Genomic DNA, 27,991 nt, shown 5'->3' with positions numbered 1-27,991 from the left:
ACTAGTGTTAGTCACTTGACCCTTTAGGGAATCTGCCCCAAGGTATGAAGATCCAAATTAAGGAAAGATCCCTTATCTGGAAAATCAAAGGTCCAGAGTATTCTGGATAACAGGTCCCATTCCTGTAATATACTGACCGATGCTCTGTGTGACATCAATAGATGCTAGTCACCCTTGATCATGTATCAATATTGTAATGGACTGCACATGAGGAACATGTCATCTAGTTACAACCACTATGAGAGATGTTTTTGCCCTCAGAGAAAACTCTTGCAGGTCATTTTTCATTAAATTGACTGTATGGGGCTTTATAGTCTGTGTATACAAAACATACTTTCTTAGCATATACAGTGGAACCTCAATTTTACATTCCCTGATTTTAAGTTTACATTGTTGTTTTGTGGTTCCACCTATATATTTTCCTGGATTTTACACCATTTATTTCTGGTCCCCTGAAAAATGTAAACTGGGGGTTCTGCTGTACATACATTCATACATATGCAAGCTGCCATAGTGTTTGCTCTGCTTGAGGTAAACTTACATATTCTCTGTAAACAATAAGCTTGCCAACCATTTCACTTTCACTGTGCAATATTACAGACATCTGCAAACTTTGTTTGATTTGAGAAAGCTAATTATGTGCACACGTTAAAAATAAAAACGGAGGGTATTGTATGTTCAATTGTGCTTTATAAGCAATGCTCATAGGTCTACTATCCATTTCAGGAACAAAATAAATCAAATAATTTATAATAATAATAAACAGGTCACTTTTCCCTTCAAGGGAAAGATAGATTTGCACAATGTTCATATTTAATGACAAACAGCCACAGAATGCTGGGGGAAAAGTTCTTGGAATGTGAAAGTCCATCAGCTCTTAACGATGGCCTCCATATTTGGCTGCCCAATCTGTTCTTCCATGGACTGGCTGCAGTTGTTGAGGACGGTTTAATATGGAGCGATTTCCAGCAGCTGGCTTGAAAGGTGGAGCTGGCATCTGAGAGTGTACAGCTTTTGGTTTCCAAGCATAAATAAAATAGATATATATATTATTAACAAAGATGATCATTGGTAAACTGAAGAAAGCCCAATTAAACTGTAAGCATAGGAAATATTTCATTTTAAAGGAGAAGGAAAGCTACAGAGTCCTTTTTATTGCCAATAGATTAACCACAATAGTGCAAGCTAGAATGTTATATTTATTCTGCAGAATGCTTTACCATACCTGAGTAAACAGCTCTAGAAGCTCTCTCTGTTTGTTTAGGATAGCAGCTGCCATATCAGTTTTATGTGACAACCTGAGTCTCTCCCTGCTCACTCATAGCTCTGGGCTCAGATTACAGCAGGGAGGGGGAGAGAGGAGCAAACTGAGCATGCTCAAGCCCATACCCAGGAGGTTTAAGCTGAAAACCGGAAGTCTTATACAGAACCCCATGTATACACAATAGAAAGAAAGAAATGTGGTGTTTCTTTTGACAGAGGACTCAGAGCAGCATTCATTTGAGGGTTTACTGTTGTATTTATATAGACCTTTCTGACAAAGCTTACTTACTTTAAACCTTTCCTTCTCCTTTAAAGAATTATGGAGAATGCAATATATTATTACGTTTCGGCTAATCTAGGGCAAAGCAATCACACCACACTAAGGGCTCTTACACACGGCCGTTCCGACCTGCGCTCCCCTGCGTTCCGTTTTTTGGCGTTCAGCCGCAGGGGAGCGCAGGAATAGACGCAAGTCATTATTTGAAATGGGGCTGTACTCACTCAGGCGCATGTAGGCGCCGAACGCAGGTTCAGACGCAACATGCTGCATTTTTCCTGCGTTCGGCGCCTACACGCGCCTGAGTGAGTACAGCCCCATTTCAAATCATGACTTGCGTCTATTCCTGCGCTCCCCTGCGGCTGAACGCCAACAAACGGAACGCAGGGGAGCGCAGGTCGGAACGGCCGTGTGTAAGAGCCCTAATACAGTAAGATCAGGTAATACATTAAAAAGGACATATTCAAAGTCTCATTTACAGAATATTCCCAAAACAGATATAGATGGATTGACAGAGAAACACTGTGCCATTGGAAAAATGTCAGTGTAGCTGCTTCTACTATGAGCATATAAGAAAATCAGATAATCAGTCCTCTTATCTACAGATCTGGCAATAGTGGTATCCAACCTCATTAATGACAAATACAACTTAACGTAAATATACTGCTGAACTTAAATGGAATAGGTACACACATCTCTGGATTCAACAACCCATCTATGCTCTATTTAACAATTAAATTTGTGAAATAAACCCTTTATATGGATTTATGGACTAGTTTCATTGAACCTCCCCCCCAAAGTTCTGCTTCAGCTGTGTGATATCGACATGCTTTCATGCTGGTACAGCCTGTTTCTGGATCCCCCGTACCATTTACATTAGACATTTATATAGGCTTTGACTCAGTAATTCCAAATCTCTTAATTCCTTATCTTTGATCCATTCTGTTGTGGTTTAGCAGGAGAACTTTGGATCCTTGTTTTCAGAGCAGGGCCATTGCCATGTGCAACCTGTCTGGCCCAGAGCCGGCTGAGCACAGGAGCACAAAAGATGAAGACTATCCCCGATAGTTGGGGAGAGAGGGGACTGGACATGGGGTAGACAACAAGGGGCACATTTACTTAGGGTCGAATATCGAGGGTTAATTAAATCCTTCGACTTCGAATATCGAAGTTGAAGGATTTAGCACTATTCGTTCGATCGAACGATTTGAAGGATTTTAATCCATCGATCGAACGATTTTCCTTCGATCACAAATTGGCTAGAAAACCTATGGGGACCTTCCCCATAGGCTAACATTGAGGTTCGGTAGGTTTTAGGTGGCAAAGTAGGTGGTCGAAGTTTTTTTAAAGAGACAGTACTTCGACTATCGAATGGTCGAATAGTCGAACGATTTTTAGTTCGAATCAAAGTCGTAGTCGAAGGTCGAAGTAGCCAATTCGTTGGTCGAAGTAGCCAAAAAATACTTCGAAATTCAAAGTAATTTTTATTCTAATCCTATACTCGAGCTAATGTGCTCCCATTTGTTCAGTCCAATTAATGTAGAACACCCACCACAAACTATCATTTTCTAGCCACAGCATTCTGATTGGTTAATGAATTATTTGGCTAGCTAAAATTTTGTTAGTAGTACCTGGAAAATTCTGAATGAACCTTTGCTCTCCTAACTTTAGCGCTTGAGAAATAAGGCAACTGCATTACATCTGCATGGAGTTACTCCTAAGAACCATTTTTGGTGCAGCTTCTTGGCCTCCTGTTTTTTCAGGTATACTCTGATATATAATGACTGACTTAATGACAGCCACTGCTCTATGCTCACTGCCATGTTTTGCAGGTACAAGGTTCATTGTTAAAAAGCTGATTTTTCCACAATCTGACAAATTACTGAACCTTTGAGTAGTCTGGCCAAAGCATTTTAATTTAGTTTTCACCCACAATCTGGTGATTTGTAGAAAGCCTTTCTTCAGCAGACACCAGTGATAATAAGCTCTGACCTCCTTCCCCTTTTTGGACCAGTTGCAACATTTTTCTCAAGCTTTAGAAAACTCAATAAATATCCAAGAATGAAAAAAGTCTGACATTTCTCACGTCTGTGGTTTAGGGAGAATCTTCATTCTTTGATGAATATCCCCAGGCACTGCAAGGCTGCAATTTGTATAATGTAGGAGTAATGCATATTTGGTTGTGTCCACCTCAATGCACTTTCCAGTTGCCAGGATCACTAACCAGTTAGAAGGTTAGGTTGGGGGCTGGGGGAAGATGAAACCTGATTTTACAGATTAACACCAGCTACAACAGCCATACTATAATAATTTTAAGGTCAATTTTTGCTTTAAGACATTTCATTGCCAGTACTTGAGTAGTACCACCAATACAAATGACCAAATCATATAAAGAAAAAGATTTTATACTATTGTCTTAACTAAACCATTGTCAAAGAAGTAGCTCCTACTCTTTTAAATGTTTAGCCTTAAATACACATACTTGTTGCTGCTCCAATTGGTGCCAGCTGTATTCTCTGCTCTGCTGATCCAACCTCCTTCTTGTTAAATGAAGGTATGTATCCTCCAGGTGAGTTGTAGAAAGGGCCTACAAAACCTCCTAAAATGCCTGTAGGCAAGACAAAGAATAAAATAAGCTTTTATTCACTCTGTGCACATCAGCTCAGATATCAAGAACACAAATTGTGACATTGACAAATATTTTCTTGGACACTGCACCTATACTGCTAATATTGCGGCATACTGTTCCTTTGCTGCCCAAAGAGTCAATATCTATGGGTGCCTTGACCATTGTTCAAAGTGCAGTGCCTACAAGGTCTGTGTCGTTTAATGCTAATAGAGGAGATGGGCTAAGGATTACACTACCGATTTATAATTCATTAAACATCAATTACAACAGAATAAAGAAATCACATTCAATTGCATCTGACATTTACCTCCATTAGCTCTGTTGTAAACAAGGCCTCTTCCTATTTTGTAGTTAGGGCACTGTTCCATGGGGCATGCTTTCCGTCTTTATTTGCAGAAATGAGCCCTGCATTTTTGGGTATAAAAACAATTAATATGGGTAATTTCACTTAAAATATTGCAGATATAAAACAAAGGTGTAAGTCATAAATGCAGATCCCAGACCAGGCCCTCCCTTTTATCTGATCCAATTAAACTTTGGCAGCTTGGGTAGATTGGACCAAAGTATGGGGTGGGGTGGGGGGTAGGAAAGCAAAATGAAACCACTGCCTGTGCCTTACATTTGATTCAAAATTTATCACTTATCTTACACTGTTCCCTCATCTCCAAAGCACACGCAACAGATGTATATCAGTTTATACATGTTTGTGTTAGCTACCATTTTCGTTACTTTGAGTTCCATGGAAGTCTAGGAATAGTCAGTGTCTTGACAGCGGATTTATTTCTATTGCAAAAAGGAAAAGTTGTGGGAGCACTCCATGGCTTAATAAAAAATGTGCTAAAATACAATGGAAGTGCTACTGATCTGGCCAAATGAACTACAGAAATAGAGAAAGCTAATGGCGATGGAGGACTAAGCCCTATGATGAAAACCAATGCCCAGGTCGGGAGACCTTTTATTTCAGGTAATGCTCTTATGCCGGGAGGCTTTAGCATTTGAAATTATGACCAGAGGTAAATAGTTAGCAGTGGCGTCACTAGAGGATGGGCAGGCCCTGGTGCGTGACACGCAGCCGGGCCCCGCCCCCTCCGTATGGCCGCATTTTCAGTGGTGCATGGGCTGCCGGGGGGGGCCTGAAGGGGTGTGGGCCCTGGCCCACTCGCACCCCCTGCTCCCCGGTAGTTCCGCCACTGATAGTTAGGGACCGCCATATGGGTTTTACCTTGACGTGGTATGGTGGCTTATCAATCTTATGATCATAATTTTGTAACTAAAAAACCCCTGTCTTTGTAAATACATGCATCTGTATAGATTACTGATATGACAGGGGACCAGGGAATGTGCATTGATCAATTTATCTTCTTTTTCTCTATGTCTGTGATTTATTTCTATCGGCAAGATTTTACTTTTAAAGCTTTTTTAAAAACAATCCTGTTTCTGTCCTTTTTACCCTAAGTGCATTTGCGTCTCAATTTTGAAAGCACTGAAGGGTTCCTCCTATTCAGAATTGGAGACAGATCGCCACTTGGTGGGGCTGCCTGTATTGTGGGGCGGCAATTGATTTTATTATTCTTCTCTTTTCTTTCTATTAATTTCTGGTTTTATCGTTAGACAGCTCTATGAGTTAGTTTAAAATAATTTTATGACCACAGTCCAGTATACTCTGACTGCCTTGCCTTTGTGGTGTCCCTGAGATAGCAAAAAATGAGATAGGGTTCTTGGGACAGCGCCACCATCGAATTTTTCCCTTTCTATCTAATTACTAATGAAATCAAGCGCTCTTTTAATTATTACTCTGGTTTAACCGATTTTTTACTACCATATTAGTTGTTGCATTATTAATTAATTGTTTGGGTATTAGATATAATGAATTGAAGCACTGGGCAATTTATATTTATTAGAAAATATTTTTAATGAATTCACCGGCAATTCAGGCACAATGCACTTTCAAGTCAATGAAATACGACTTAGCACTTTTTAGTAAATCAGTACAGGCAATCAAGACAAATCACAACGAAACGATCATCATGGAATCAATTTTTATTGTTCACACCTTTTTACACAATTTTTGGCAAATACAGCAATTAGTTGCCTAACGTAAGTGGCAAGTTGAGGTTGGGTGGTTATAATAAATCTTGTTGTGAATTATCATAAGGAAATAATTGACAATTGATTAGGGAAACATACGGGGTATTCTTTTTCTTTTATCTTACAGAAAAGTTACCTGATGTGATTTTCTAATTGACCACAAAATACCCATCTTTCAAATTGTTTACCAGGTAAATATCGGCATTGCCGGAGATAGTGCTGCTTAGCAGCAGTTGTTTGACTTGTTTCTGTTCTCCTTGTGCCAGCAAGTGAAGAACCTTTGTTTTCATCACCAATGCAAATGGAATCTGACAAACTTAAAGACAGAAGCATTTAAAAAAGAATGTTTGTAAGTGGATTGCTTTTGATTGTAAAGCCCATGGCAAATAACTTTCAATTGCTCTGTGATCAAAATACCGTACAACAGCATATATGTTCCCTATCAGGTGGGGGAGAAAACGACAACACTAAGGGACAGATTTATCAAGGGTCAAATTGAAAATTCAAATTCAAAAATTTGAATTTCAAGTTTTTTTATTGTCAAAACTGTCAAATTCGACTAGGGAGTTATTCAAATTTGATTCGAGTTTTTTTAAAAAGTTCGAATTTGATTTTCAATATTTATCATACTCTGGCCCTTTAAGAACTGGAATTAGACTATTCGCCACCTAAAACCTCTCGAATTGCTGTTTAAGTCAATGGGAGACATCCAGGGATCAATTTGGAGTTGCAGCCTTCCTGCCACTTGAATGGATTTTTTTTTTTTTTTTAAATCAAATAAAATTGGATTTGAGTTTTCGGGTCAATATAATTCATCACTCACATGAATTCAAGATTCAACCCTTGATAAGTGTGCCTCTAAAACTCTGGAGGATAAACATTGGGCAAATTTGCACCGGGCAGTCACCAATGGGAGCAAATCATGAAAGCAATCACTGATTGGTTGCTATGTGTTACTGCTCAGGTGCCAATTTGTCCAATTTTTATAAATAGGCTACACTGTGGTGCCACAGAAGATGTGTAAAGCTTTCTATGTTGTAAAACTGTTCCTCTATAGTACTACATATCCCAGTAAACAAAGTCATGTATTTAGTATATTTAGATGTGTTATTATCTATATTTACATACAAATTACAGTGGTCTTACTATATGGGATATCAGCAAGCACAAAAGCATTGTCTCACTTATTTACAGCAATGATTAACTAAGCAAATAAAGACTGTAAAACATGCCATAATGTAAGAAAAAATATTTCTGCTGTACCATTTTATTACAAAATGTGAGTCACTACAATATGAAAGGAAAAATAAACAGTTAGGAAAATATAAGTGGTGCACCGGCAAGCATTTCCTTATAACAAACTGTAACCCTCACCCACATAACAAATCCTCAGGTTTATTTTCTTTTGCTAGTGCCATTGTGGGTTTCTTTGAATATGACATTCCAAAGTCTGTATCAATTTCATGTTCTACTTAACAACAGACTGACCCCAGCGTTGTCGCCCATGTTTAATGCTCACAGCACTGCTCTGGGGTCCATTGACTACAGGTTTCTGGATTACATGAAACAAGAATATATTATTACTTGCGTCACTGTATCATGTAATATATGCACTGCACAACATTCTTTAGATGGAAACATATACATTGGAAAAAGAGTAGTAGGAAAACATGTAGCTAACTACTTTGTGTCTCTGATTATTGCCATAGATTTTCCCCATGTACACTTATTTCTCATTATTCCTGCCATTATTCATTTAATTTTTGGGGAATAGTTAATGTTCCAGTTCTAAACTATACTGGGGCACTCAACTCTATTACATTATTATTTTTTCTGCCTTGCATGGTATGTTGAGGTTACCTTTACCTGGAAGGTAATTCCCCATGACTACTAAGGTCAGACTTTGCCTTGCAGTGGCCTTCCTAAAGTGGCACTTTTCTAAATTCTATGTTATTTTTGTATTATTTATTTGTTTTATAAACAACAAACTTTGACAAAACAATAAACATTTCTGTTACGTGTACATATGTGTCACTGGATTTATTTTACATTGCATCAGATTCTTTACACCTTACTTACAGGTTGGGTTAATACCCCCATTGTTAGTTTGTACAAGGACATCCTTATTCCCGCATCATGTCACTATTAGGTTGAGTACCAGGGCCCCACTCCCACCATGGGCTCCATGCGGGAAATTTACTAAAGGGCGAAGTGGCTAACGCCAATTTACTAACGGTAGCTGACGTAAATTTGCTGGCGTAATTTCACCAAGAAGATAGACTCTGACGCAACTTCGCACTCTAACGCCAGGCGAATTTTCGGTCTGGCCAAAGAGCATTACTATGCAAATTCACGAATTTTTTTGATTTTACTGACCGTTACGTCTATCGCCAGACTTGCCTTCGCCACCTCAGACCAGGTGAAGTGCAATAGAGTAGATAGGAGTTCCTCAAAACAAAGTTGAAAATGCTGGAGTTTTTTCCTATTTAAAAGGTGATAGACTGAAAAAGATTGTACATTTATTTTGGGGTACCCTCCTTTCCCCTACATTTGCTAACATACGGCACATAAACTATACTGTGGGCACATGTGTAGGGCATATATAATTTTATTAACTTTATATAATTTTATTAAGGTTCCCTGGCCTTGTGTAGTGTAATGTATTTGCTTCCGCATATACGGCCATTGTACTTTAACTGCACGCAGTATGCTAATTACCAACGCTAGTGTAACTTCGAACTGCTGAGCATAATTTTGCTGGCGTAATTTCGCCGGCATTCTGTACCCTATGCGCAACTTCTGATCTTCCTGAATTAGCGTTGTCCAGGCAAATTTACGCTTGTCTAAGTGTTGCGATGTGCGCAAAGCCAGCACTGGCAAATTTTAAGTTAGTTAATTTGCCCCCATATCTTTTCAGATTTATGAGCCGTGTCTCTAGCTTCATGTGTAAGTTTAATTAATTGTATTGCTGCATTGCCTAAGTTTTCCAGGAGTTTATCGTGGGGGGTAATACAATAATGCCCTAAACCTCCCTCTTGCGTGGGCATTAGGTACCAGTTGGTCAACTACCCCCAATAAGCACACCATCGGGGATATCACCTCTGGAAAATCAAGTGTGTTTCTAGGGCTGCCATTATCTGAAACCAGTATGTATTGATTATTGGACAGGCCCAAATCATGTGTATGACATTAGCCGCTGGATTTCTGCACCTGGGGCATATATCATCATCTCTCTTACTCATAAGCTTTACTGGGGTTGTATAGAGTTGATGGAAAACTTTATATTGGATCAGCCTATCTTTCCCTGGTATTATACTAGCATACATTGTTTCCGTGGCTTCATCCCAGTCCTCCTGGGTCAGCTCCGGTATTTGTGACTGCCACCAGTTTTGTAGGCCGTTCTATTTCTAAGTCTTCCATTGCCAGAGTGGTCAAGGTTGGGGAGAGTGTACCAAATTGCGCCTTGAACACATGCCGGATTTGGAAGTATCTGAATAGGGGTGAGTACCCAGAGGCACCTTTGGCTTTGAGCTCTGGGTATGATATAAAAGTATTATTTAGTAGTAGGTCGTCCAGGTATTTAATGCCTCTCTGTGGCCAATAGAGATAATCTTACAATTTGCAGTAGTGTGGGAGGTTAGTATTTCTCCACAGTGGCAGAGAGGACCTAAGGCAAACTGGTTCTTTTTTAAGGATTTTCAGCCCTTGGCACCAAGCTCTGTCGGGGTGTGGCAATGGTAGATGGTATTTTCCTGCATCAAAAAGCTTACGATAGGACAGATTTTTTAATCCTTCCAGCGACCCCACTAATGTTGGCTTGCAATGCCATATTGGGGTTATATGGGTCAGGATTGTACCACCAGTGTAAATATTTATATTTGGGATGCTGCATAGTATAGTTGGAAGTTAGGTAGTGCCAGGCCACCATCCTCTTTGTTAGCTGTGAGCTTCACCCCAGGCAATTCTCTGCACTTTTCGATTCCATATGAAGGGAAGAATCAGACTATTGATTTTTTTGAAAATTGACTTAGGGATGTGGGTTGGGGCATTATGTAAATGCTAAAGCAATTTGGAGAGATATACCATTTTGCTGAGGTTGATTCTCCCCCAAAATGTCAGATTCCAGTTTTGGTATTATGTGATTAAGGTTGTTTTGTACGAACCGGGAGAGGTCTGCATGTATATTGAGTCCAAGATACTTAAACTCTTGCACCTATGAGAGTTGAGCATTTGGGGGGTGGGGTGGTGGGGACCTTATTATCTATGGGGAATAATATGGATTTGCTCCAGTTTATCTTTAGGCCTGAGGATTCTCCAAATTGTTCCACTATGTTAAGAAGGGCTGGAAGGGAGTCTTCAGTGTCTGCTAGATATATAAATAGATCATCAGTGTACAGAGATATTTTTTTGGTGATCGGGCCAAGAGTCAGACCCTTCATTTGCTCAGATTCACGTATGGCTATGGCCAAGGGTTCAAGATGGGTGCCTCTTCCCTAGTGGAATGAACCAGACCATTAACCCTGACTTTTGCTGTTGGTTGCTGATATATAAGCCGCAGTCATTTAATAAAGTGTTCCACCAGATTGAATCTGCGCAGGGTCTCCCACAAATAGGACCATACAAAGGCTTTGGCAGAATTAAGTGAGGCTACTGCTCTGGTTCCCACTTTGTCATGCTGTATTTCTATGTATATAGTCTCATCAGATTAATTAGTAGATCTGCTAGGCATTAATGCAGATTGATATGGGTGTATCGGGTCAATAATGTATCTTTGTAGTCTTGTGGCTAGAATTTTTGCAAGTATTTTGGCATCCCATATTCTGCATTTGTGGCTTCTGCTTCAGCTACTTCAACTTTTTTTCGTGCTTGGTTGTGGGCTTGTCTTATTGCCCCGGACAGGATTCCTCATAGAGGCATCCCATAGGGTAACCTGAGAGGCTGACTCCGCATTCGTTTCCCAATAGTTAGCAAGCCCCTCCAAGTTCGCTGTTTGGAATTCTACATTATTTGGACTTTTTCTAAGTGGATTCTTTAAAGACTTTGTCGAAGGACTCTGGATTTGAAAAAAATTACTATTTTTCTTTTCTTTGTTATTTACAGTTAGGCCCATAAATCTTTGGACAGAGACAACTTTTGTCTAATTTTAGTTCTGTGCATTACAATGAATCAACTCAGATGCAGTTGAACTGCAGACTTTCAGCTTTAATTCAGTGGGTTGAACAAAAAGTTCAAGAAGTCTTGAACTCATGGACATCATCAGATTCTGGGTTTCCTCCTTTTTAATGCTCTGCCAGGCCTTTACTGCAATGGCTTTCATTTGCTTTTTGTTTTTTTTGTTCAACCCACTGAATTAAAGCTCAAAGTGTGCAGTTCAACTGCATCTGAGTTGTTTCATTTAAAATTAATTGTGGTAATGTACAGAACCAGAATTAGAAAAAAAATGTCTCTATCCAAATTTTTATGTGCCTAACTGTATATACTGACTCCTATATACTGGAGAAATAATTTTGCTGAGTTTGGATGGCAGCTGAGTATCAGCAGTACTCTGTGGCACCTGGATTTGCTGCAGAGGCCGGTTGGTTGCAGGTGGTGTATCAGGTGATGTTTTCTCTGATATTTCAGATGTTGCTTTAGACTGCATTTTTGTGACATATATTGGGTGAGGTTCTTTGGATTGTAGTGCTTTGCTCAAAGTCTTCTTCTGCTCAGCATACTGGGTTGGAGGCCCCAATGATTGTCCAACTTGAAAATATGGGTGCTTAAAGCCTTTATGCATAAACAAATAAAAGTTGTAACATTTCAATATTCATATATTGGGCCCCTTAGTGTGCATATAGCATATACAGTGTAAAGAAAAAATAATTAAATGCAAAGTCACCACTTCAAATCTACATTACAAGCAACAGAGACAAGTTTACAATACACTTTTGATCCTTTAATGAACAACATTTTTCTTAACATGATTACTAGTTAATAGACACTGTTGTGTATGTAATGGTGAATACCATAGGGATAGAATGATTAAAAACACTACAAAATAAATTACAAAATGGGACGAGGGCAGCATGAATAATAAAGGAACTTTTCCAAAGAAAAGTGGGCATAAGTATAACTTGTCATGCATAATAATAGATTAAATAGAAAAGAAAGACTATTTACTGGTGACTTGTCAACACCAACTAATGCAGATATATGTGAATTCCCAGTTACAAAATACAGATTGCAATGTTCACTTCTGGCACTTTTGCTGTCTGCTGAACAATGGCAGAAATGCTAACCATGATATCCAAGAAGAACTACAATGTGGTTTTTTTCATACAATAAATTTTATTGATTTTCATAAAATTACAAAGTAAGTATAAGTACGATACCAATGAGTCTAAAGGTTGGTAACAACTTAGACATAACAATTAAGTTAGCATACAGTTTGCATAACAGTTACTATGGAATTGTTATGGAAATCAAGAGAGCATATTGCGTACATGAGAACTAAATGTAATCACATCTTTCCAAGTATACAAAAGATCCCTGTTTGCCCTAGAGTCAGTAATTTCAAAACCATTTCAAATTCATAGAATTTCAAATTCATGAGAATGCAGCAGCTACAGTCTTCACTTTTCTGATTTCATTGTTAACCCAAGCAGCCCCAACATTCTCTACAAAATGCAGAACTGAAAATGAAAGCTGTTAAATGTTAAGCACCACTCTACAACATAAAATCATATATACCTGACTGGCTGTTGGTCTTTATTTTGGGTCCCAGTGCATTGTATCCCTCATTAGATTTCAAGCATCTGCACTAGCATTGGGTATGAGAGTTTTTAGATTGATAGGACAACACTGAGGGAAGCTGAAATTCATTGATCCTGCAAGCTGATATCCTTCTGGCCAGTCATTCTGACAAGTAAAAAAAATTATTATGATTTCCGGTGGTTTCACTACAAACATGGCATTACAGATATAGAATATAATGCTTGAGATGTAAGGTTTTCTAGATAAGTTTAGATACGTTTTCTAGATTAGTTATGAGTAAAATGTACTGTTCTATTATACAAAAAAAGAAAAAAATATATATATATAAAAATAACGCAGACTTTAAAAACTCATTGGAAAATGTTTTTTCCTAAATTTTGGAGCTTTCAGAGATAACGGGTTTCTGGATAAAAGATCCAATAACTGTAGTGTACACAATATGGCCAGGAATATGCAGACACTCTGTTTAATGCTATCATTTGGAACACTCACTGTTTCTACAAGCAATGTCAGGACATGAACGATTAATAGGGAGTGTTTTCCTTGGTTTGGGCTAGAGTGCCTGGTTCCTATTGAAGAAAACCTTAAGGCTTTGCTTCCTACTTTGTGCCAACAGTTTGGTGAATTTTTTTTTCCTCTTTCAGAACAATTCCCCCAGAAGTTTGTTTAGACAGAATTGAAAGAACCACTTCTTTCACCCAACTGAACACCATTTGGATGAACTGGAACACCAACTGCAAGTCAAGTCTGACTCCCGACATCAGTGCCCAACCTCATTAATGCTCTTGTGGTTCAATAAAAAATAACTCCTGCCGTCTATAGTCCGACATCTAATGGAAAGCTATTACAAAATAGCAGAGATTGTTATAGCTGCAAAGGAAGGACCCACTTCATATTAATAAGTTTCAGAATAAGAAGTTGGACAGGTGTTACTTTTTGCCATGCAGTATATTTTGTAAAGATTCTGAGATTGAAAGTATTTATTAGTCATTATACCAAAAATAATTTGATTGGGTCCCCCTTAATTACATTTAAAACATACCCTTTTTGGGGGCTCTGTACCTGCAATGGAAAAGAAAATACTTGTAGGGTGCTTTGCACAGAATAAAGTGTATACATGGCAAATTGAAGTACATGATACATTAGAAGTAAGACTTTCCATATTCTGATCTTGTTTCACAGTTTTGTATGCCTGTATATTTAAGTATGTGCTGTATTAAAAATGTACCCTACAAAAAGCACATTGATATTTTTTTTTTAAAAGTTTTTATTTTCATTTTAACAAGGAAAAAGGAAGAAAATAAGAAAGAAAAGAAAGAAAGGAAGAGAGAGAAAAGAACAGCAAGATTGACATTGTACATCTTTGGAGCCATAATAAATACAAAATCCGTGCCATTACATGTGTTCTGTTGTTGTCGTTATCTAACAGCTTGAGAGCAACATATCATAATTTAATTTTAATTATTTTATTTTTTAGCTAGTGTCCTCCATGTCCAACCACTGGGCCCAAACCTTCTCAAATTTTTTGGGGCATCCCCGAGCTATGTAGGTAATTTTTTGGTTTGGAAGGGAATCATTGACCAAATTTCTCCAGAAGCCTAAAGATGGAGGAACCGTGGACTTCCACTGTAGTAAAATGGCTTTCTTAGCATAGTACAACAACTGGAGATAGCATAATTTAACACCGGCCTGCATGCCAAGATCATCCACAACCCCCAATAGACATATCCGAGGATTTTTTATACATGGGACCCTCAATGTGGCAGAGATATGGTGTAGAACTTCCCCCCAATACCTTTGGATATGGGGGCAGGACCAGAAAACATGCAAAAATGTGCCGACTTCCTGTAAGCATTTGACACAATGGTCTGGGGTTAAGGGATATATCCTAGCCAACCTGTGAGGGGTTAGATACACTCTGTTGAAGAATTTTGCCTGGATATATCTGTCTCTGACTGACATAGTGATAACCGGTATCTGCTTCAGAGCGTCATCCCACATCTCATCCTCCAAATCAGGAATATCCCTAACCCACATCTGCTTTACCTTGGCTAGGGGGTCTGGGGAAGCCTGGCACAGAATGGTATAGAACCAAGTCGTTGGTTTTTTAAGATCCACCCTTCGTAAATATTTCTCCAGTGTGGTGTCCATCAAATCGATGGGTGGGGTGGGAAACTGCATTCTGAATGCATGTCTAAGTTGTAGATACCTAAAAAGCATAGAGTTGGGTAGCTGAAATCTTTCTTTTAGGTTTTGGAACCCCTCGATGTCCCCATTCTCTATGATGTCCCCAAGTGTTTTAATTCCTCTAGATGCCCAGGTATTAATATCAGGTATTGAGCCAAAGTGTGAGAGCATACCATTGCCCCAAATAGGTGTCCAGGGGGACCACACTGTCCTCGCCTTGTGGACATGTTTGAGGCTTTTCTTAAATACCTCGGCCACTGTAGCCATAGGTGTAGTAATTTTATAGTACTCCGAGGGACCCCGATATGGCAGTTTGGACAACGCTTCCAAAGACCCCATGCTAGCAGCTTCCAGTATAGTAGAGGGGTTGTCATTTTGGGGTACCATCCACCAGTGCACATAGGTTAATTGACTGGCCAAGAAATATAACTTGAGATTAGGGAGCGCCAGTCCCCCACATGTCACCGGGACCTGCAATACGTTGAAACTCATACGTGGGTGCTCCCCCGCCCATATGAACCTCCTCAGTATGGAGTCTATGTATGTAAACCATTGACTTCGTGGTAGGATAGGCGAGTTGTGGAATACATACAAGAACTTGGGTAGGAACACCATTTTAAATAGGTTAACCCTACCCGGGGGGGAAAGGGGCAGCTGTCGCCAGACCTCAGTCTTGGCCTTCAAAGCCTCCACAATTGGGGTCAGGTTATTCTCCTCGAATTTCTTGTAGTCCCTGTGGATGTTTATTCCCAAATATTTAAACTTCTGCAGGACTTGTAGGTGACAAATTTGTGTTGGTGAACCAATGGGTAGCGGGTCTATTGGAAATATCACAGATTTGGCTCTGTTAACGCAAAGGCCCGAATATTTCCCAAACTCCTCAATAAGATTCAGGGCTGCCTCTAAGGCTCTACCAGGATTAGCCAGGTAGAGGAGCATGTCGTCTGCGTACAGCGACACCTTTTCCGTTATGTTACCTACCAGAAGTCCCTCCACCTCCTGGGCTTCCCTTAGTTTCACTGCCAGAGGCTCAATTGCTAGAGCAAACAGCAAAGGGGAGAGGGGGCATCCCTGCCTAGTCCCCCTTTCGAGCCGTATTGCCTGTGTAAGTATACCATTAACTAAAACCTTGGCTTCCGGTTTGCAGTATAATGCCTTTATCCAACCCAGAAAACGCTGCCCAAATCCAAATCTGCCCAAGACTACCCAAAGGTACTCCCAAGACACCGTGTCAAAGGCCTTTGCCGTGTCCAAGGACACCACTATCCTGTTCCCACTGTTGATGTGATCAAGGGCTAAGTTATTGAACAATCTCCTAATATTAATGTCGGTGGCCTTGTTTGGCATGAAGCCAGTCTGATCTGGGTGCACCAATTCAGTAATTACCCTTTTTACTCTATTAACTAGCACTTTTGCAAAAATTTTAGTATCACAGTTCAGCAGGGAGATGGGGCGGTACGAATCACAACTGTCAAGTGGTTTTCCGACTTTGGGAATTAGAATTATATGGGCCATATAACAAGAGTCTGGAAGTGGAGTGTCTGGCGATACTCTGTTAAAGAGCGCACAAAGCCTGGGAGTTAAAGTCGTCCCGTGTTTTTTGTACCACTCCGTTGGGATACCGTCTGGTCCAGGGGACCTTCCTGCCGGCATGTGTAAGGAAATCTGTTTTACCTGGGATTGGGGGTGCTGTAAGTCGGCCGCGGGGACGCCCGCCACGCCGGCCGCGGGGACGCCCGCCTCGTGGTTCCACCATCTTGCCTCCTTAGGACGCGCGCGCCCGCGTCTCGTTTCCTTTATTTTGACGCGGACGCGCGCGCGTCGATCCTGACGCGTGTGCGTCGATTTTGGCGCGAAAACCTTGGCGTCCAAACAGGGTATAAATAGGCCACTTCCACTCCCAGCAAACTGCCCGTGATAGAACTTGTTTCTGGTGCTCTGTTCTGAAGCCTTGTGCTATTTTGCCTGTTTGAATCTGATTATCCGTGTTTGACCCAGCCTGTACCTTGACCATCCTGAATTCTGTATCCTGACCTGTGCCTGATATCCGACTACTCTTCTGCTTGTACCCTTCCTGCTTGATACCCGGTTTTGACCCTTGCCTGCCTGACGACCCTTGCTTTCTGCCTGCCACGACCCAGCCTGTCTGACGATCCTTCTGCCTTATCCTTGTCTGTTACCGTGATCCTCGGTCCCAAAGACTCTAGCTACCAGCCGTGCCCCATTGCCTGCCAGAACACTTGCTTGAACCTCTCGTAAGACCAGGTGGCACCCGATTAGGCTGAGGGCTCCTCCCGAAGCTCAAAGGTGGTCACACCACTGGTGAAGCTTAGCTCAGAACCAGGATTCGAGCACTTGTTCTGGTGTTGGGTGCCGGCCGTGACATTATCACGGGCCATGGAGGACGACGATCACACCGAAGCTGCTGCCGCTGCTCCACTTCCATCTTCTTCCGAGCTGTTGCTAACTACGCTGCTGGAACGCATGGAGGAGCAGGAGCAAAAGCAGAACTATCTACTCCAGGGGTTTCATAACCTAACACGCCAGCTGGAACCCTCGCAGCAGCCAGCCAGTTCTGTTCCTACTCCTTCAGTGGGTTCCCTGCCTGATAGGGGTGCTGTATTCAGACCTCAGGAACCCAAGATTGCATTTCCGGCCAAGTTTGGTGGGGACAGAACCCAGTTTTTTGTTTTTCAAGAAGCCTGTAAACTGTACCTCAGCTTTTTCCCCCACTCATTTCCCTCTGACGAGGAAAAGGTCAGGTTCGTAATGACCCTATTAGTGGGTGACCCCCAAGTCTGGGCACTTAGATTGCCAGCCACCGACCCTGCCCGTTTCTCTTTAGATATTTTCTTCCGCTCTATGGCCATTCTTTACGATGACCCGGATCGCGCCTCTTCGGCCGATTCCGCTATTCGCAAACTACGCCAGGGTAAACGGGAGGTGGAAATTTACTGCACAGAGTTTCGTAGGTGGGCGGTGGAGACTGGCTGGAACGATGCAGCTCTAAGGAGCCAGTTTCGCATCGGTCTAGCCAAATCTGTCAAAGACAGCCTGGTCAATTACCCCCTATCTACCAGTCTGGATGACCTTATGTCTCTGGTTATCCAGGTAGATAGGAGACAGAGGGAAAATCGGGAGGAACAGGGTACTTCTTCTTTGTATAAGCATAATTTTAGTGCTAAGTTGTCAAACCCCTCTGTGTCTCAACCTCAGGAGGAGCCTATGCAGCTGGGCATCTTTCACCTCTCTCCTGAGGAAAAGGCACGGAGGCGGTCTCTTGGGTTGTGTTTGTATTGTGGGGAGAAGGGTCACTTCCTCAATCAATGTTCCAAGAGGCCGGGAAACGCTCTAGCCTAAATGGAGAAGGGGAGCTCCATTTGGGTGCAGGCGTTTCCTCTCCCCAATCTGCCTCCAAGGTCCTATTATCTGTTAAATTAACCTGGCCTACGGGCACTGTTAAATTGTCAGCCTTCATTGATTCTGGGGCGGAGGGTAATTTCTTGGACGCAGCATTCGCTGCTAAAAATAAAATTCCTTTGGTTGCCCTCAATCCTCCTTTGAGAATTCTGGCTGTCGATAAAAGACCCTTGGGATCAGGGGTGGTTTCCCAAAAGACCACAAATCTTTCCATGTGTGCAAATGATCTACACTGTGAGGAGATAGCTCTATACCTCATTGAGGGAGCTTCCTCTCCTCTTATTCTTGGTTTACCATGGCTCCAGAGGCATAACCCTCTGATAGACTGGGTTTCTAAGGGGGTGACTCAATGGGGTACAGGATGTAGTGGGGTTTGTTTTCCCTCTGTAGTAGCCACTACTTCTTTTGAGGGGTTACCCACAGCTTATTCTGTTTTTTCTGATGTTTTCTCCAAAAAAGCAGCTGAGACCTTACCTCCGCATCGGCAGTATGACTGTCCTATTGATTTAGTTCCTGGGTCAATTCCTCCACGTGGTAGAACCTACCCTCTTTCATTGCCCGAAGCCCAGGCAATGAAAGAGTATATACAAGAAAATCTTGACAGGGGCTTCATTAGGCCCTCCTGTTCCCCTGCGGGGGCAGGGTTCTTTTTTGTGGGTAAGAAAGACGGTGGTTTACGCCCCTGTATTGATTACAGGGGGCTTAACAAAATCACTGTAAAAAATCGCTACCCCTTACCATTAATCTCCGAACTATTTGACCAGGTCAAGGATGCTAAGATCTTCTCCAAGCTTGACTTGAGGGGTGCCTATAACCTCATTCGGATCAGGGAGGGGGATGAGTGGAAAACGGCTTTTAATACTAGGGATGGCCACTACGAGTACCTTGTTATGCCGTTTGGTCTATGTAACGCCCCAGCAGTGTTTCAGGAGTTTGTCAATGACATCTTTCGGGACCTGCTGGGGATATACGTAGTGGTCTACCTAGATGACATCCTCATCTTCTCTGCCAATCTGTCTGATCATCGTCTTCATGTTTGTGAGGTATTGCGTAGGCTTAGAGCTAATAACCTGTATGCAAAATTGGAAAAATGTATTTTTGAGGTTGCTTCCGTACAGTTCTTGGGATTTAATATTTCTTCCAAGGGTCTCGAAATGGATCCAGACAAAGTAAGAGCTGTCCTGGAGTGGACCCAACCATATTCTTTACGTGCAACCCAAAGGTTCCTAGGTTTTGCCAACTATTATAGGCAATTCATTAAAAATTTTTCTCTTATTGTGGCTCCTATCACAAATCTTACTAAAAAAGGTGCTGACCCCAGTATGTGGCCTCCGGAAGCTATCCAAGCTTTCGAGTTCCTCAAAAGGGAGTTTAGTTCTGCCCCAATCCTCCGCCATCCCGATACAACACTACCTTTTATAGTTGAGGTAGATGCTTCTGAGGTGGGAGCAGGGGCAATTCTCTCTCAAAGGCACCCGACTACTAATAGGTTACATCCCTGTGCATTTTTCTCTAGAAAATTTCTTCCTGCAGAGGCAAATTATGACATAGGGAATAGAGAACTATTAGCTGTCAAGTGGGCCTTTGAAGAATGGCGGCATCTATTAGAAGGGGCTAAACACCAGGTTACGGTCTACACTGACCATAAAAATCTGTTGTATATTGAGTCAGCAAAGCGTCTAAATCCCAGACAGGCAAGGTGGGCTTTGTTCTTTTCTAGGTTTAACTTTACCTTGACGTTTAGGCCTGGTACAAAGAACGTCAAGGCAGATGCTCTTTCCAGAAGCTTTGACTCAATATATTCTGAAACTGATGACTGTAGTACAATTATTCCGGGTGAAGTCATTGTGGCTACTTTGGAATCTGACCTCTCTTCTTTGTTATCCCCTGTTCAGACAGACGCTCCCTCTAACACTCCTGTTGGGAGATTTTTTGTTCCTGAAGATCTTAGAGAACAGGTTCTAAGAGAGGTTCATGATTCCAAGATGGCAGGACATCCTGGTGTAAGTAAAACTATTTCATTACTTACTCGAAGTGCTTGGTGGCCGACCTGTAAACAAGATGTTAAATCTTTTGTGGATTCTTGTCCTGTCTGCCAACGCTCCAAAAAAATCAATCTTCCTGGGCAGAACTGTTACCCTGGGCAGAATTTGCCTACAATAACGCTACCCACTCCTCCACTGGGGAGTCTCCATTTTTTGTTGTTAATGGGTTACACCCAAAAGCCTTTTCCTTCTCTAATTCTGGTTCTTCTGTCCCTTCCGCTAATTCCTCTGTCGAACAATTTTCCTTGATTTGGTCCCAGGTACATGATTCCTTGTCTACTGCTACTTCTGCTCAGAAAAGGGCTGCTGATAAAAGACGTAGAGAAGCACCCCAGTATAAAGTGGGAGACTTGGTGTGGCTCTCTACCAAAAACATCAAGCTAAAGGTTCCTTCCCTTAAGCTGGGTCCCCGTTTCATTGGTCCTTACCCCATCACTACTGTTATCAACCCTTCGTCTGTTCGCCTTAAATTGCCTGTTAATTTCAAGATTTCTGATTCCTTTCATGTTTCTTTACTTAAACCTGCCGCTAATACTCGCCTTACTTCTGTTCCCCCTCCAGTGCAAGTTGACGGTCAGCCTGAATTTGAGATCCAGGAGTTCCTTGATTCCCGAATGGTACGTAACAAACTCCAGTACCTCACTAGGTGGAAAGGATTCGGTCCTGAGGAGAACTCCTGGGTCTCAGTTGATGACATCAAGGCTGATCGTCTTAGGAAGCAGTTCCATTTAAAGTTTCCTGGGAAGCCTGGGGGTCCGGTGTCCCCCCCTAGAGAGGGGGGTAATGTAAGGAAATCTGTTTTACCTGGGATTGGGGGTGCTGTAAGTCGGCCGCGGGGACGCCCGCCACGCCGGCCGCGGGGACGCCCGCCTCGTGGTTCCACCATCTTGCCTCCTTAGGACGCGCGCGCCCGCGTCTCGTTTCCTTTATTTTGACGCGGACGCGCGCGCGTCGATCCTGACGCGTGTGCGTCGATTTTGGCGCGAAAACCTTGGCGTCCAAACAGGGTATAAATAGGCCACTTCCACTCCCAGCAAACTGCCCGTGATAGAACTTGTTTCTGGTGCTCTGTTCTGAAGCCTTGTGCTATTTTGCCTGTTTGAATCTGATTATCCGTGTTTGACCCAGCCTGTACCTTGACCATCCTGAATTCTGTATCCTGACCTGTGCCTGATATCCGACTACTCTTCTGCTTGTACCCTTCCTGCTTGATACCCGGTTTTGACCCTTGCCTGCCTGACGACCCTTGCTTTCTGCCTGCCACGACCCAGCCTGTCTGACGATCCTTCTGCCTTATCCTTGTCTGTTACCGTGATCCTCGGTCCCAAAGACTCTAGCTACCAGCCGTGCCCCATTGCCTGCCAGAACACTTGCTTGAACCTCTCGTAAGACCAGGTGGCACCCGATTAGGCTGAGGGCTCCTCCCGAAGCTCAAAGGTGGTCACACCACTGGTGAAGCTTAGCTCAGAACCAGGATTCGAGCACTTGTTCTGGTGTTGGGTGCCGGCCGTGACAGCATGTCAGCGATAGCCTCAGCTATTTCCTCCTCAGCCAGGTCAGCCTCTAATTCCCCTATCAGTTGTTGATCTAGGCGTGGGATTGGTATTTTATCAATGTATGCCTGAAGTTCCTGGGGTGTATGTGATGGAGGAGCAGCATAGCTGCTTTGATAGTGTTTATGAAACCTATTTACCACATGCGGCCTGTCAGTGATCAGAACAGCATCATCCCCCATAATTCCCTGTATAACCGTATGTGGGACATCCCCCTTTGCTAGCAAGGCAAGTAACTTCCCATTTTTGTCCCCCTTATCAAACCACGCGGCTTTCCTATATATTTCATTCTGGGAGGCTTTTTCGGTTACCAACAGGTTTATACGTCTCTGGGCAGCTGCATGATCCTGTTTGATACCGTCTGTAGGGTGGGCTATTAGATCGGATTCAAGGGCGAATAGTTCCGCCCTGGCCACGTCTAGTTTTGCATCATGCTCCCTCCTCACAGACGATATCAGAGAGATATATGTACCTCTTGTGTGGGCTTTGCAAGCATCCCATACTATATCTGCGGAGGCACTGCCTTGATTTTCCTGCCAGTAGGCCTCAAGCAGTGGGGCGTATTTCTCCTCTACTTTATCGTTGGAGATCCATTTAGGGGGGAGTCTCCAATTCCGTGTGACCCCAGGGTCCCTTCCCTGCAATGACATTATTACTGGGGAGTGATCAGAGCACACTCGCGTGGCAAAAAATACATTTTCCATGGCCTGTAACACCTCGGCACTGACCAAGATGAGGTCGATCCTGGACAGCGCCGAAGAGGAGGAAGTATAGCACGAGAACTGCTGGAGGTACGGATTCCTCCATCTCCATGAGTCTATAAGGCCGGTTGCGTCTAACCACTGCGCAAAAGCTTTGTTGTCACTGGCAATGGGTCTCAGCCTGTCGAGGCCAGGGTCAGGGACCATGTTAAAATCCCCCGCCCAGATCATAGGGAAGCTTCCCAACTTAGCAACCTTATGTAGAATCTCGTTAAGAATTTGTAAATCCGCAGGTGGCGGCAGGTAACATTGACAAATATAAATGTGGAGCCGTCCACTTGTCCTTTCAGAATTATAAATCTCCCAAAACCATCTGTCATTATCTTTTCTAACGTAAAGTTTAGGTTTTTTCTAATCAATATGGCCACACCCCTGGAATAGTTGGAAAATTCTGCATGGTAAACTTTTGCAACCCAACATCTATTCAGGGCCCTAACCTTCTGACCCACGAGGTGGGTTTCCTGTAACATAATAAGGTCTGCATTCGCTTTCTTAATCTGTTCCAGCACCACAGACCTTTTGATTCTGTCATTTAAACCCCTGACATTCCATGATAGTAAGTTAAACTTTTGTTGTACCGCCATTGCATCTGCAAGAAGCATGAATGAGTGGGATAACCCTGAGCCCCTTCCCTAGAGCAGAAACCCGTAGTGTAGACATATCATAATAGACATTCAAATGGCACAATGAATCCGTGTATATCTGGCATCCACATAACATCAAAAAAAGAGTTAGAAAAAGACAGATAGTAAAACTTCCCCGAGTAGAATTCCCCCCTCCCGGTATCCTCCCCCTAACTTGGAGATACATCACTCCCAAACTATCTCTCGTTCCAGGGCGTGTGGAACTCTGAGTAACTTGAACAACAAACCCAACGGGCAGCAGACCAAACTCGCTCTGTGATTTAAAGTGAGTCAGCAGCAGTGACCTTTTTAGACCGAATCCTTGACTGCGCAACATTGTGAGCAGCTCTTACCCCGGGTACTGCAGGATTAAGTCCCAAAATAATCCCCTACCTCCGGCCATCATAATAACCAATGTCAAAGTAGCTCCCTCTCCGCTTCTGGGGGCCCGCCCCCCCCGCCAGCAATTCCGGAAACAAACGGCCATTTGTCCCATGTGTGCCATGTTCAGATGAGGGACGCAGCAACTATCAGGGAACAACTTGTATTCATAGTGTTTGTGGAAGGAGGTGGTCCAATGGGCAATAAGTACAGGCCATGCAGGGAAACACAGGGTGGAAGAAGAAATCCCAGGGCTTAGCCTCTCAAGGCTAACCCCCCAAACAAGGGGGACAGGTTATTGGGCACGTGGGCTACGGTTACCTCTTGGCCGGCGTTCGAGCCAATTCAGAACCTCCTCGGACCGATCAAAAAATATCGGCTTGTCTCCCTCGATCACTCTGAGCTTTGCTGGAAACAGCATGGAGTAGGTAATTCCCAGGTCCCGGAGCTTTCGCTTGACCCCGGTGTATGACATTCTCTTCCTCTGCACCGCTGCGGAGTAGTCGGGATAAAGTGAGACTTTGGCTCCGGCATATTGTATCTCTCCCTTGTTCCTTGCCTCACGTAGGGCCGCATCCCGATCTCTGTAGTTTAGTAGTTTCATGAGAAATGGGCGAGGAGGTGCCCCCCGGTGGGCCAGGTCTGGTCGGGACTCTGTGGGCCCTCTCAACCACATATTGTGCAGAGAAGATTGTTGCGCCGAGGATTTCTTTCAGCCATGATTCCGCAAAGGATTCAGGATTGGCCCCCTCACATCTTTCTGGAAGCCCCACCACACGAATATTGGACCGCCTTTGCCTGTTTTCCATGTCCTCTAGTCTATCAGTAGTAGCCAGTAGCTGGCGATGCAGGAGCCTTATATCTTCCGGCAAGGAGGCTGTACTGTCCTCCAGTTCGCTTATCCTGCCTTCTGCACGACTTGTCCGCTCCCTTATTGTTTGTAGATCTTGTTTTATCAGGGAGAGATCAACCTTAAGTTCCTCCAGTTTGGAGGTAAAGGTAGTGGACAGAGTGTTCTGGCACTGTAGGATGGCCGCCATGAGGTCTGTGGGTGTCGGGTCCTCTTGGGCCCCAACTTCCTGTGGCTCATTTGTTTTTGCAGGGCTCAGTGCAGGTGTTTGTGCAGGTGTTTGTGCATTAAGCGCATTGTTTTTGGGGCTGTGCGACGGACCGCCGCCATTTTGATTTGGAGCGCGGGCAAACTGCTCGAGCCGCGCTGCAGCGTCGGATTTCCCTTTGGGAGCGTTTCTACGCATACCTGTGGACTGCTGCTGCTTACGGTAAGTTAATGGAGGTTAACCTGCTACTTTTCGGTCACCGCTGCTCCTATATATATGGCACACAGGATTATTATAGAGCGGAGCTCCGCCGCAGCACGTCTCCTCAGCCCAGCATCCGGCCACGCCCCCAAGCACATTGATATTTAATAAAGTAAAGGATGTTGAACGATTCATTTCAACAACGAGGAGCTACCAGGGCTATTTGTTGCTCTATGAAAGGGCAATAACTGGAACCGTCCTATTTAGAACTTGTAGCTATGAGTGCACTCGCTTTGAACCGTCACTGGTAGATCATCTGTGATTGTCTCTCCAGGCACGCAGATCTGGGAGTTTGTATGAAACAGACCAACAGGTAGGTAAGTCAGAAACAAACTCAGTTTATTTAAGATTCGGTAAGAGAATTTATAAGGTAAAGGACAAAGACATTCCATTGTGATGATGAGAAAAGCATCATTATAATGACGAGAAATACATCGTATTATGAAAAAATAGACTACGTGGAGAAAACATAATTAGTTTTTGGCTAAGAAAGTATATGCTCATTAAATGTGGCTTATCAGTGATATGCACCAGGAGAAGTCTCTAACTGAAGGTTACTGTGACCAAGTCAGAACCAAGTATTTGCACACACTGCAAATAGTCCAACAGTGTTAACCCTGTATGATACATAAATGTGTTAGCCATATATGTTTAGCTATATATGGTCCATCAATTCCCCGTTTAGTCACGAATGTGACTACAAAAGGAATAGAGGCAAAAATACTTATACGTTACGGGTATAAAAATACATATAAAAATATAGGTATAAAAATAGTGTAAAAAAGGAAAAACTTTAGTGATGGGTACGACACATAGATATGAGTGAAGGTACACATGGAATGATGAGTAAAGCAAAAATCACAAGTAAAACTACTTCAATAACAGTCTTAACCCAACCACCAACATCAGGCAACCAACTAGTGAGCCAATCCCACCAACCCTGATCTTTATGTTGGGTAATATTGTTGACTAGGCTATGTAAAATGCCAAGTTGTTGGTTGATGGCCTGGGAATGATCAGAAAGGTTAAAACAACACATACCTTGAAAGTATTCACAACCATGATTATGTTTAAAAAGCAGATAATCAATGGCAGCCCTATTTTGTAACACAGCAGTTTTAACATCACCAAAATCGGATAATAAGCTAGCTATGGCTGTGCTAGTGGCATTGATGCTTTTAACAATAATGCAAGCTATTTTATTGATTTGTCGTCCTTGATATATAGTTAAGCCCGGGAGTCCACCCAGGGAAGCACCCATAGCTATGATTTCAGATTTAGAAAATAAATGCAAATTTGATTCACAATCAGGAGGAAGTTGTTCATACGGTGACTCCCTTCTAAAACGTGATAGCGTTTGATTATGTAATATATCATGCGTAGGGATGGTGAGACTAAGTCTAGCAAGTGCACAAGGTCCCCCAGAAATGTTAGCAGGGATATAAGTAAATGAGGTGTTACCACAGGAGAAGAACCATCCTTTAGGTAGTGGGACGTGTCTCTCTAAACTTGGAGAAAGAATAGTATAATTACATTGCATATTAGTTAATATGTGAGTACAGTCCTTTATAGTTCTAGAACACACAGGTGGTCGTATTCGTTCGGTATCAATTTGAGCTTGTAAGCATACAGGAATATCATTAATATTGCAAGTCATGTTATAACACACATCACCCCTAGTAATTTGATGAGTGATAAGAGAGAGAAAGTCTTTCCTAAGTCTTCTGGTTGGTTTTTTATCTGCAACGTATGCATAAATGGGTATATGAGTCTCAATGTCTGAATCATCAACCTCTGAGTCATTATATTTTCTTCGGAAGGTTGCTGTTAAAACAGTGGTAGGTGTAGGGATGGCTATAAAACACGTCTCTATGAGTTCATGTGCACTCATGACATCAGCAAGACACATAAAAGTAGTGTTCAATACTTCTTTAGCAATATACTCCCACAAATTGTCCTTCCTGAGGGAGAGTGCTCGTTTAAACATTTTTCTGGTTGCAGTGATCGGGTGGACTAAAAATTTAGGTATTTGGTGCATATTGTTGCCAAGGGAACCGTGTTTGCCAGACTTGTTATGTTGGTCATGATGATAGCATAAGGAACTGAAAGGACTGTCTAAGGACGGTTCATAGATGCATTTAAACAATATCAAACAAGGGATGAACAGCAAAAGGAAAATCCCAAGAAGGCAAAATGTGGCATGGAAGGTGCTTTTGCGATCCGATATCCGGATGGATGTCATTTGTGATGGACGGTGAAGAAGAGGAACCTTTGATGACGGCATCTTGGCTTGGTAGGGATGGTGCCAACTTTACTCGCGACGCATGGATCCAGTGATCGATGGCAGAGGTTAGGACAGCCGTCCTTGTAATGGCGATGACTGTAGTGGGTGAGCCAAACGGGAATCCCCCTTTCTTGGAACGATGGATTCGTCGAACAAGAACGCTGTCACCAGGCTTGAAGGTATGGGTTGGTTCCTGAGGAGGCAAAGGAAAAGACAAAGACACATCACCATAGATGCCATTCAATGAGGCAATAAGATTACGTACATACTCTTCCTGAATGAGATTTAAATCACCTGGCATAATAACCAATGGACCTTTAACCCAAGGTGTTGGAAAAGGACGACCCATGACTATCTCGAATGGTGATAATTTTGTAGTAGAATGTGGGGTCATGCGTATTTCAGCTA

The 27,991-nt window shown here is 42.6% G+C and overlaps 1 protein-coding gene across 1 annotated transcript; it reads right to left on the bottom strand.

Moving 5' to 3' along the window:
- Positions 1 to 14: 14 nt before the first annotated feature.
- Positions 15 to 14,252, bottom strand: LOC121395136 (serine/threonine-protein kinase MAK-like). Its single transcript, XM_041567740.1, has 4 exons — positions 12,987 to 14,252; positions 4,477 to 4,574; positions 4,023 to 4,148; positions 15 to 1,011 (listed from the first exon to the last, which is right to left on the bottom strand). Exons 2-4 carry the CDS (start codon positions 4,535 to 4,537, stop codon positions 878 to 880), a joined length of 321 nt encoding a protein of 106 aa, XP_041423674.1. The 5' UTR covers positions 4,538 to 4,574; positions 12,987 to 14,252; the 3' UTR covers positions 15 to 877.
- Positions 14,253 to 27,991: the final 13,739 nt, after the last annotated feature.

The sequence above is a fragment of the Xenopus laevis genome, chromosome 6S (assembly GCF_017654675.1).
Source record: "Xenopus laevis strain J_2021 chromosome 6S, Xenopus_laevis_v10.1, whole genome shotgun sequence".
Classification (NCBI taxonomy): Eukaryota; Metazoa; Chordata; class Amphibia; order Anura; family Pipidae; genus Xenopus; species Xenopus laevis.
This window is presented reverse-complemented; position numbering and strand designations above follow the sequence as displayed.

Coding starts and splice junctions, on each gene's coding strand:
- LOC121395136 (XM_041567740.1), bottom strand. CDS start 4,537: ATGGAACAGTGCCCTAACTACAAAATAGGAAGAGGCCTTGTTTACAAC. Junction 4,149..4,476: donor TTACAACAGAGCTAATGGAG/GTAAATGTCAGA, acceptor TCTTGCCTACAG/GCATTTTAGGAGGTTTTGTA. Junction 1,012..4,022: donor ACCAATTGGAGCAGCAACAA/GTATGTGTATTT, acceptor GGAAACCAAAAG/CTGTACACTCTCAGATGCCA.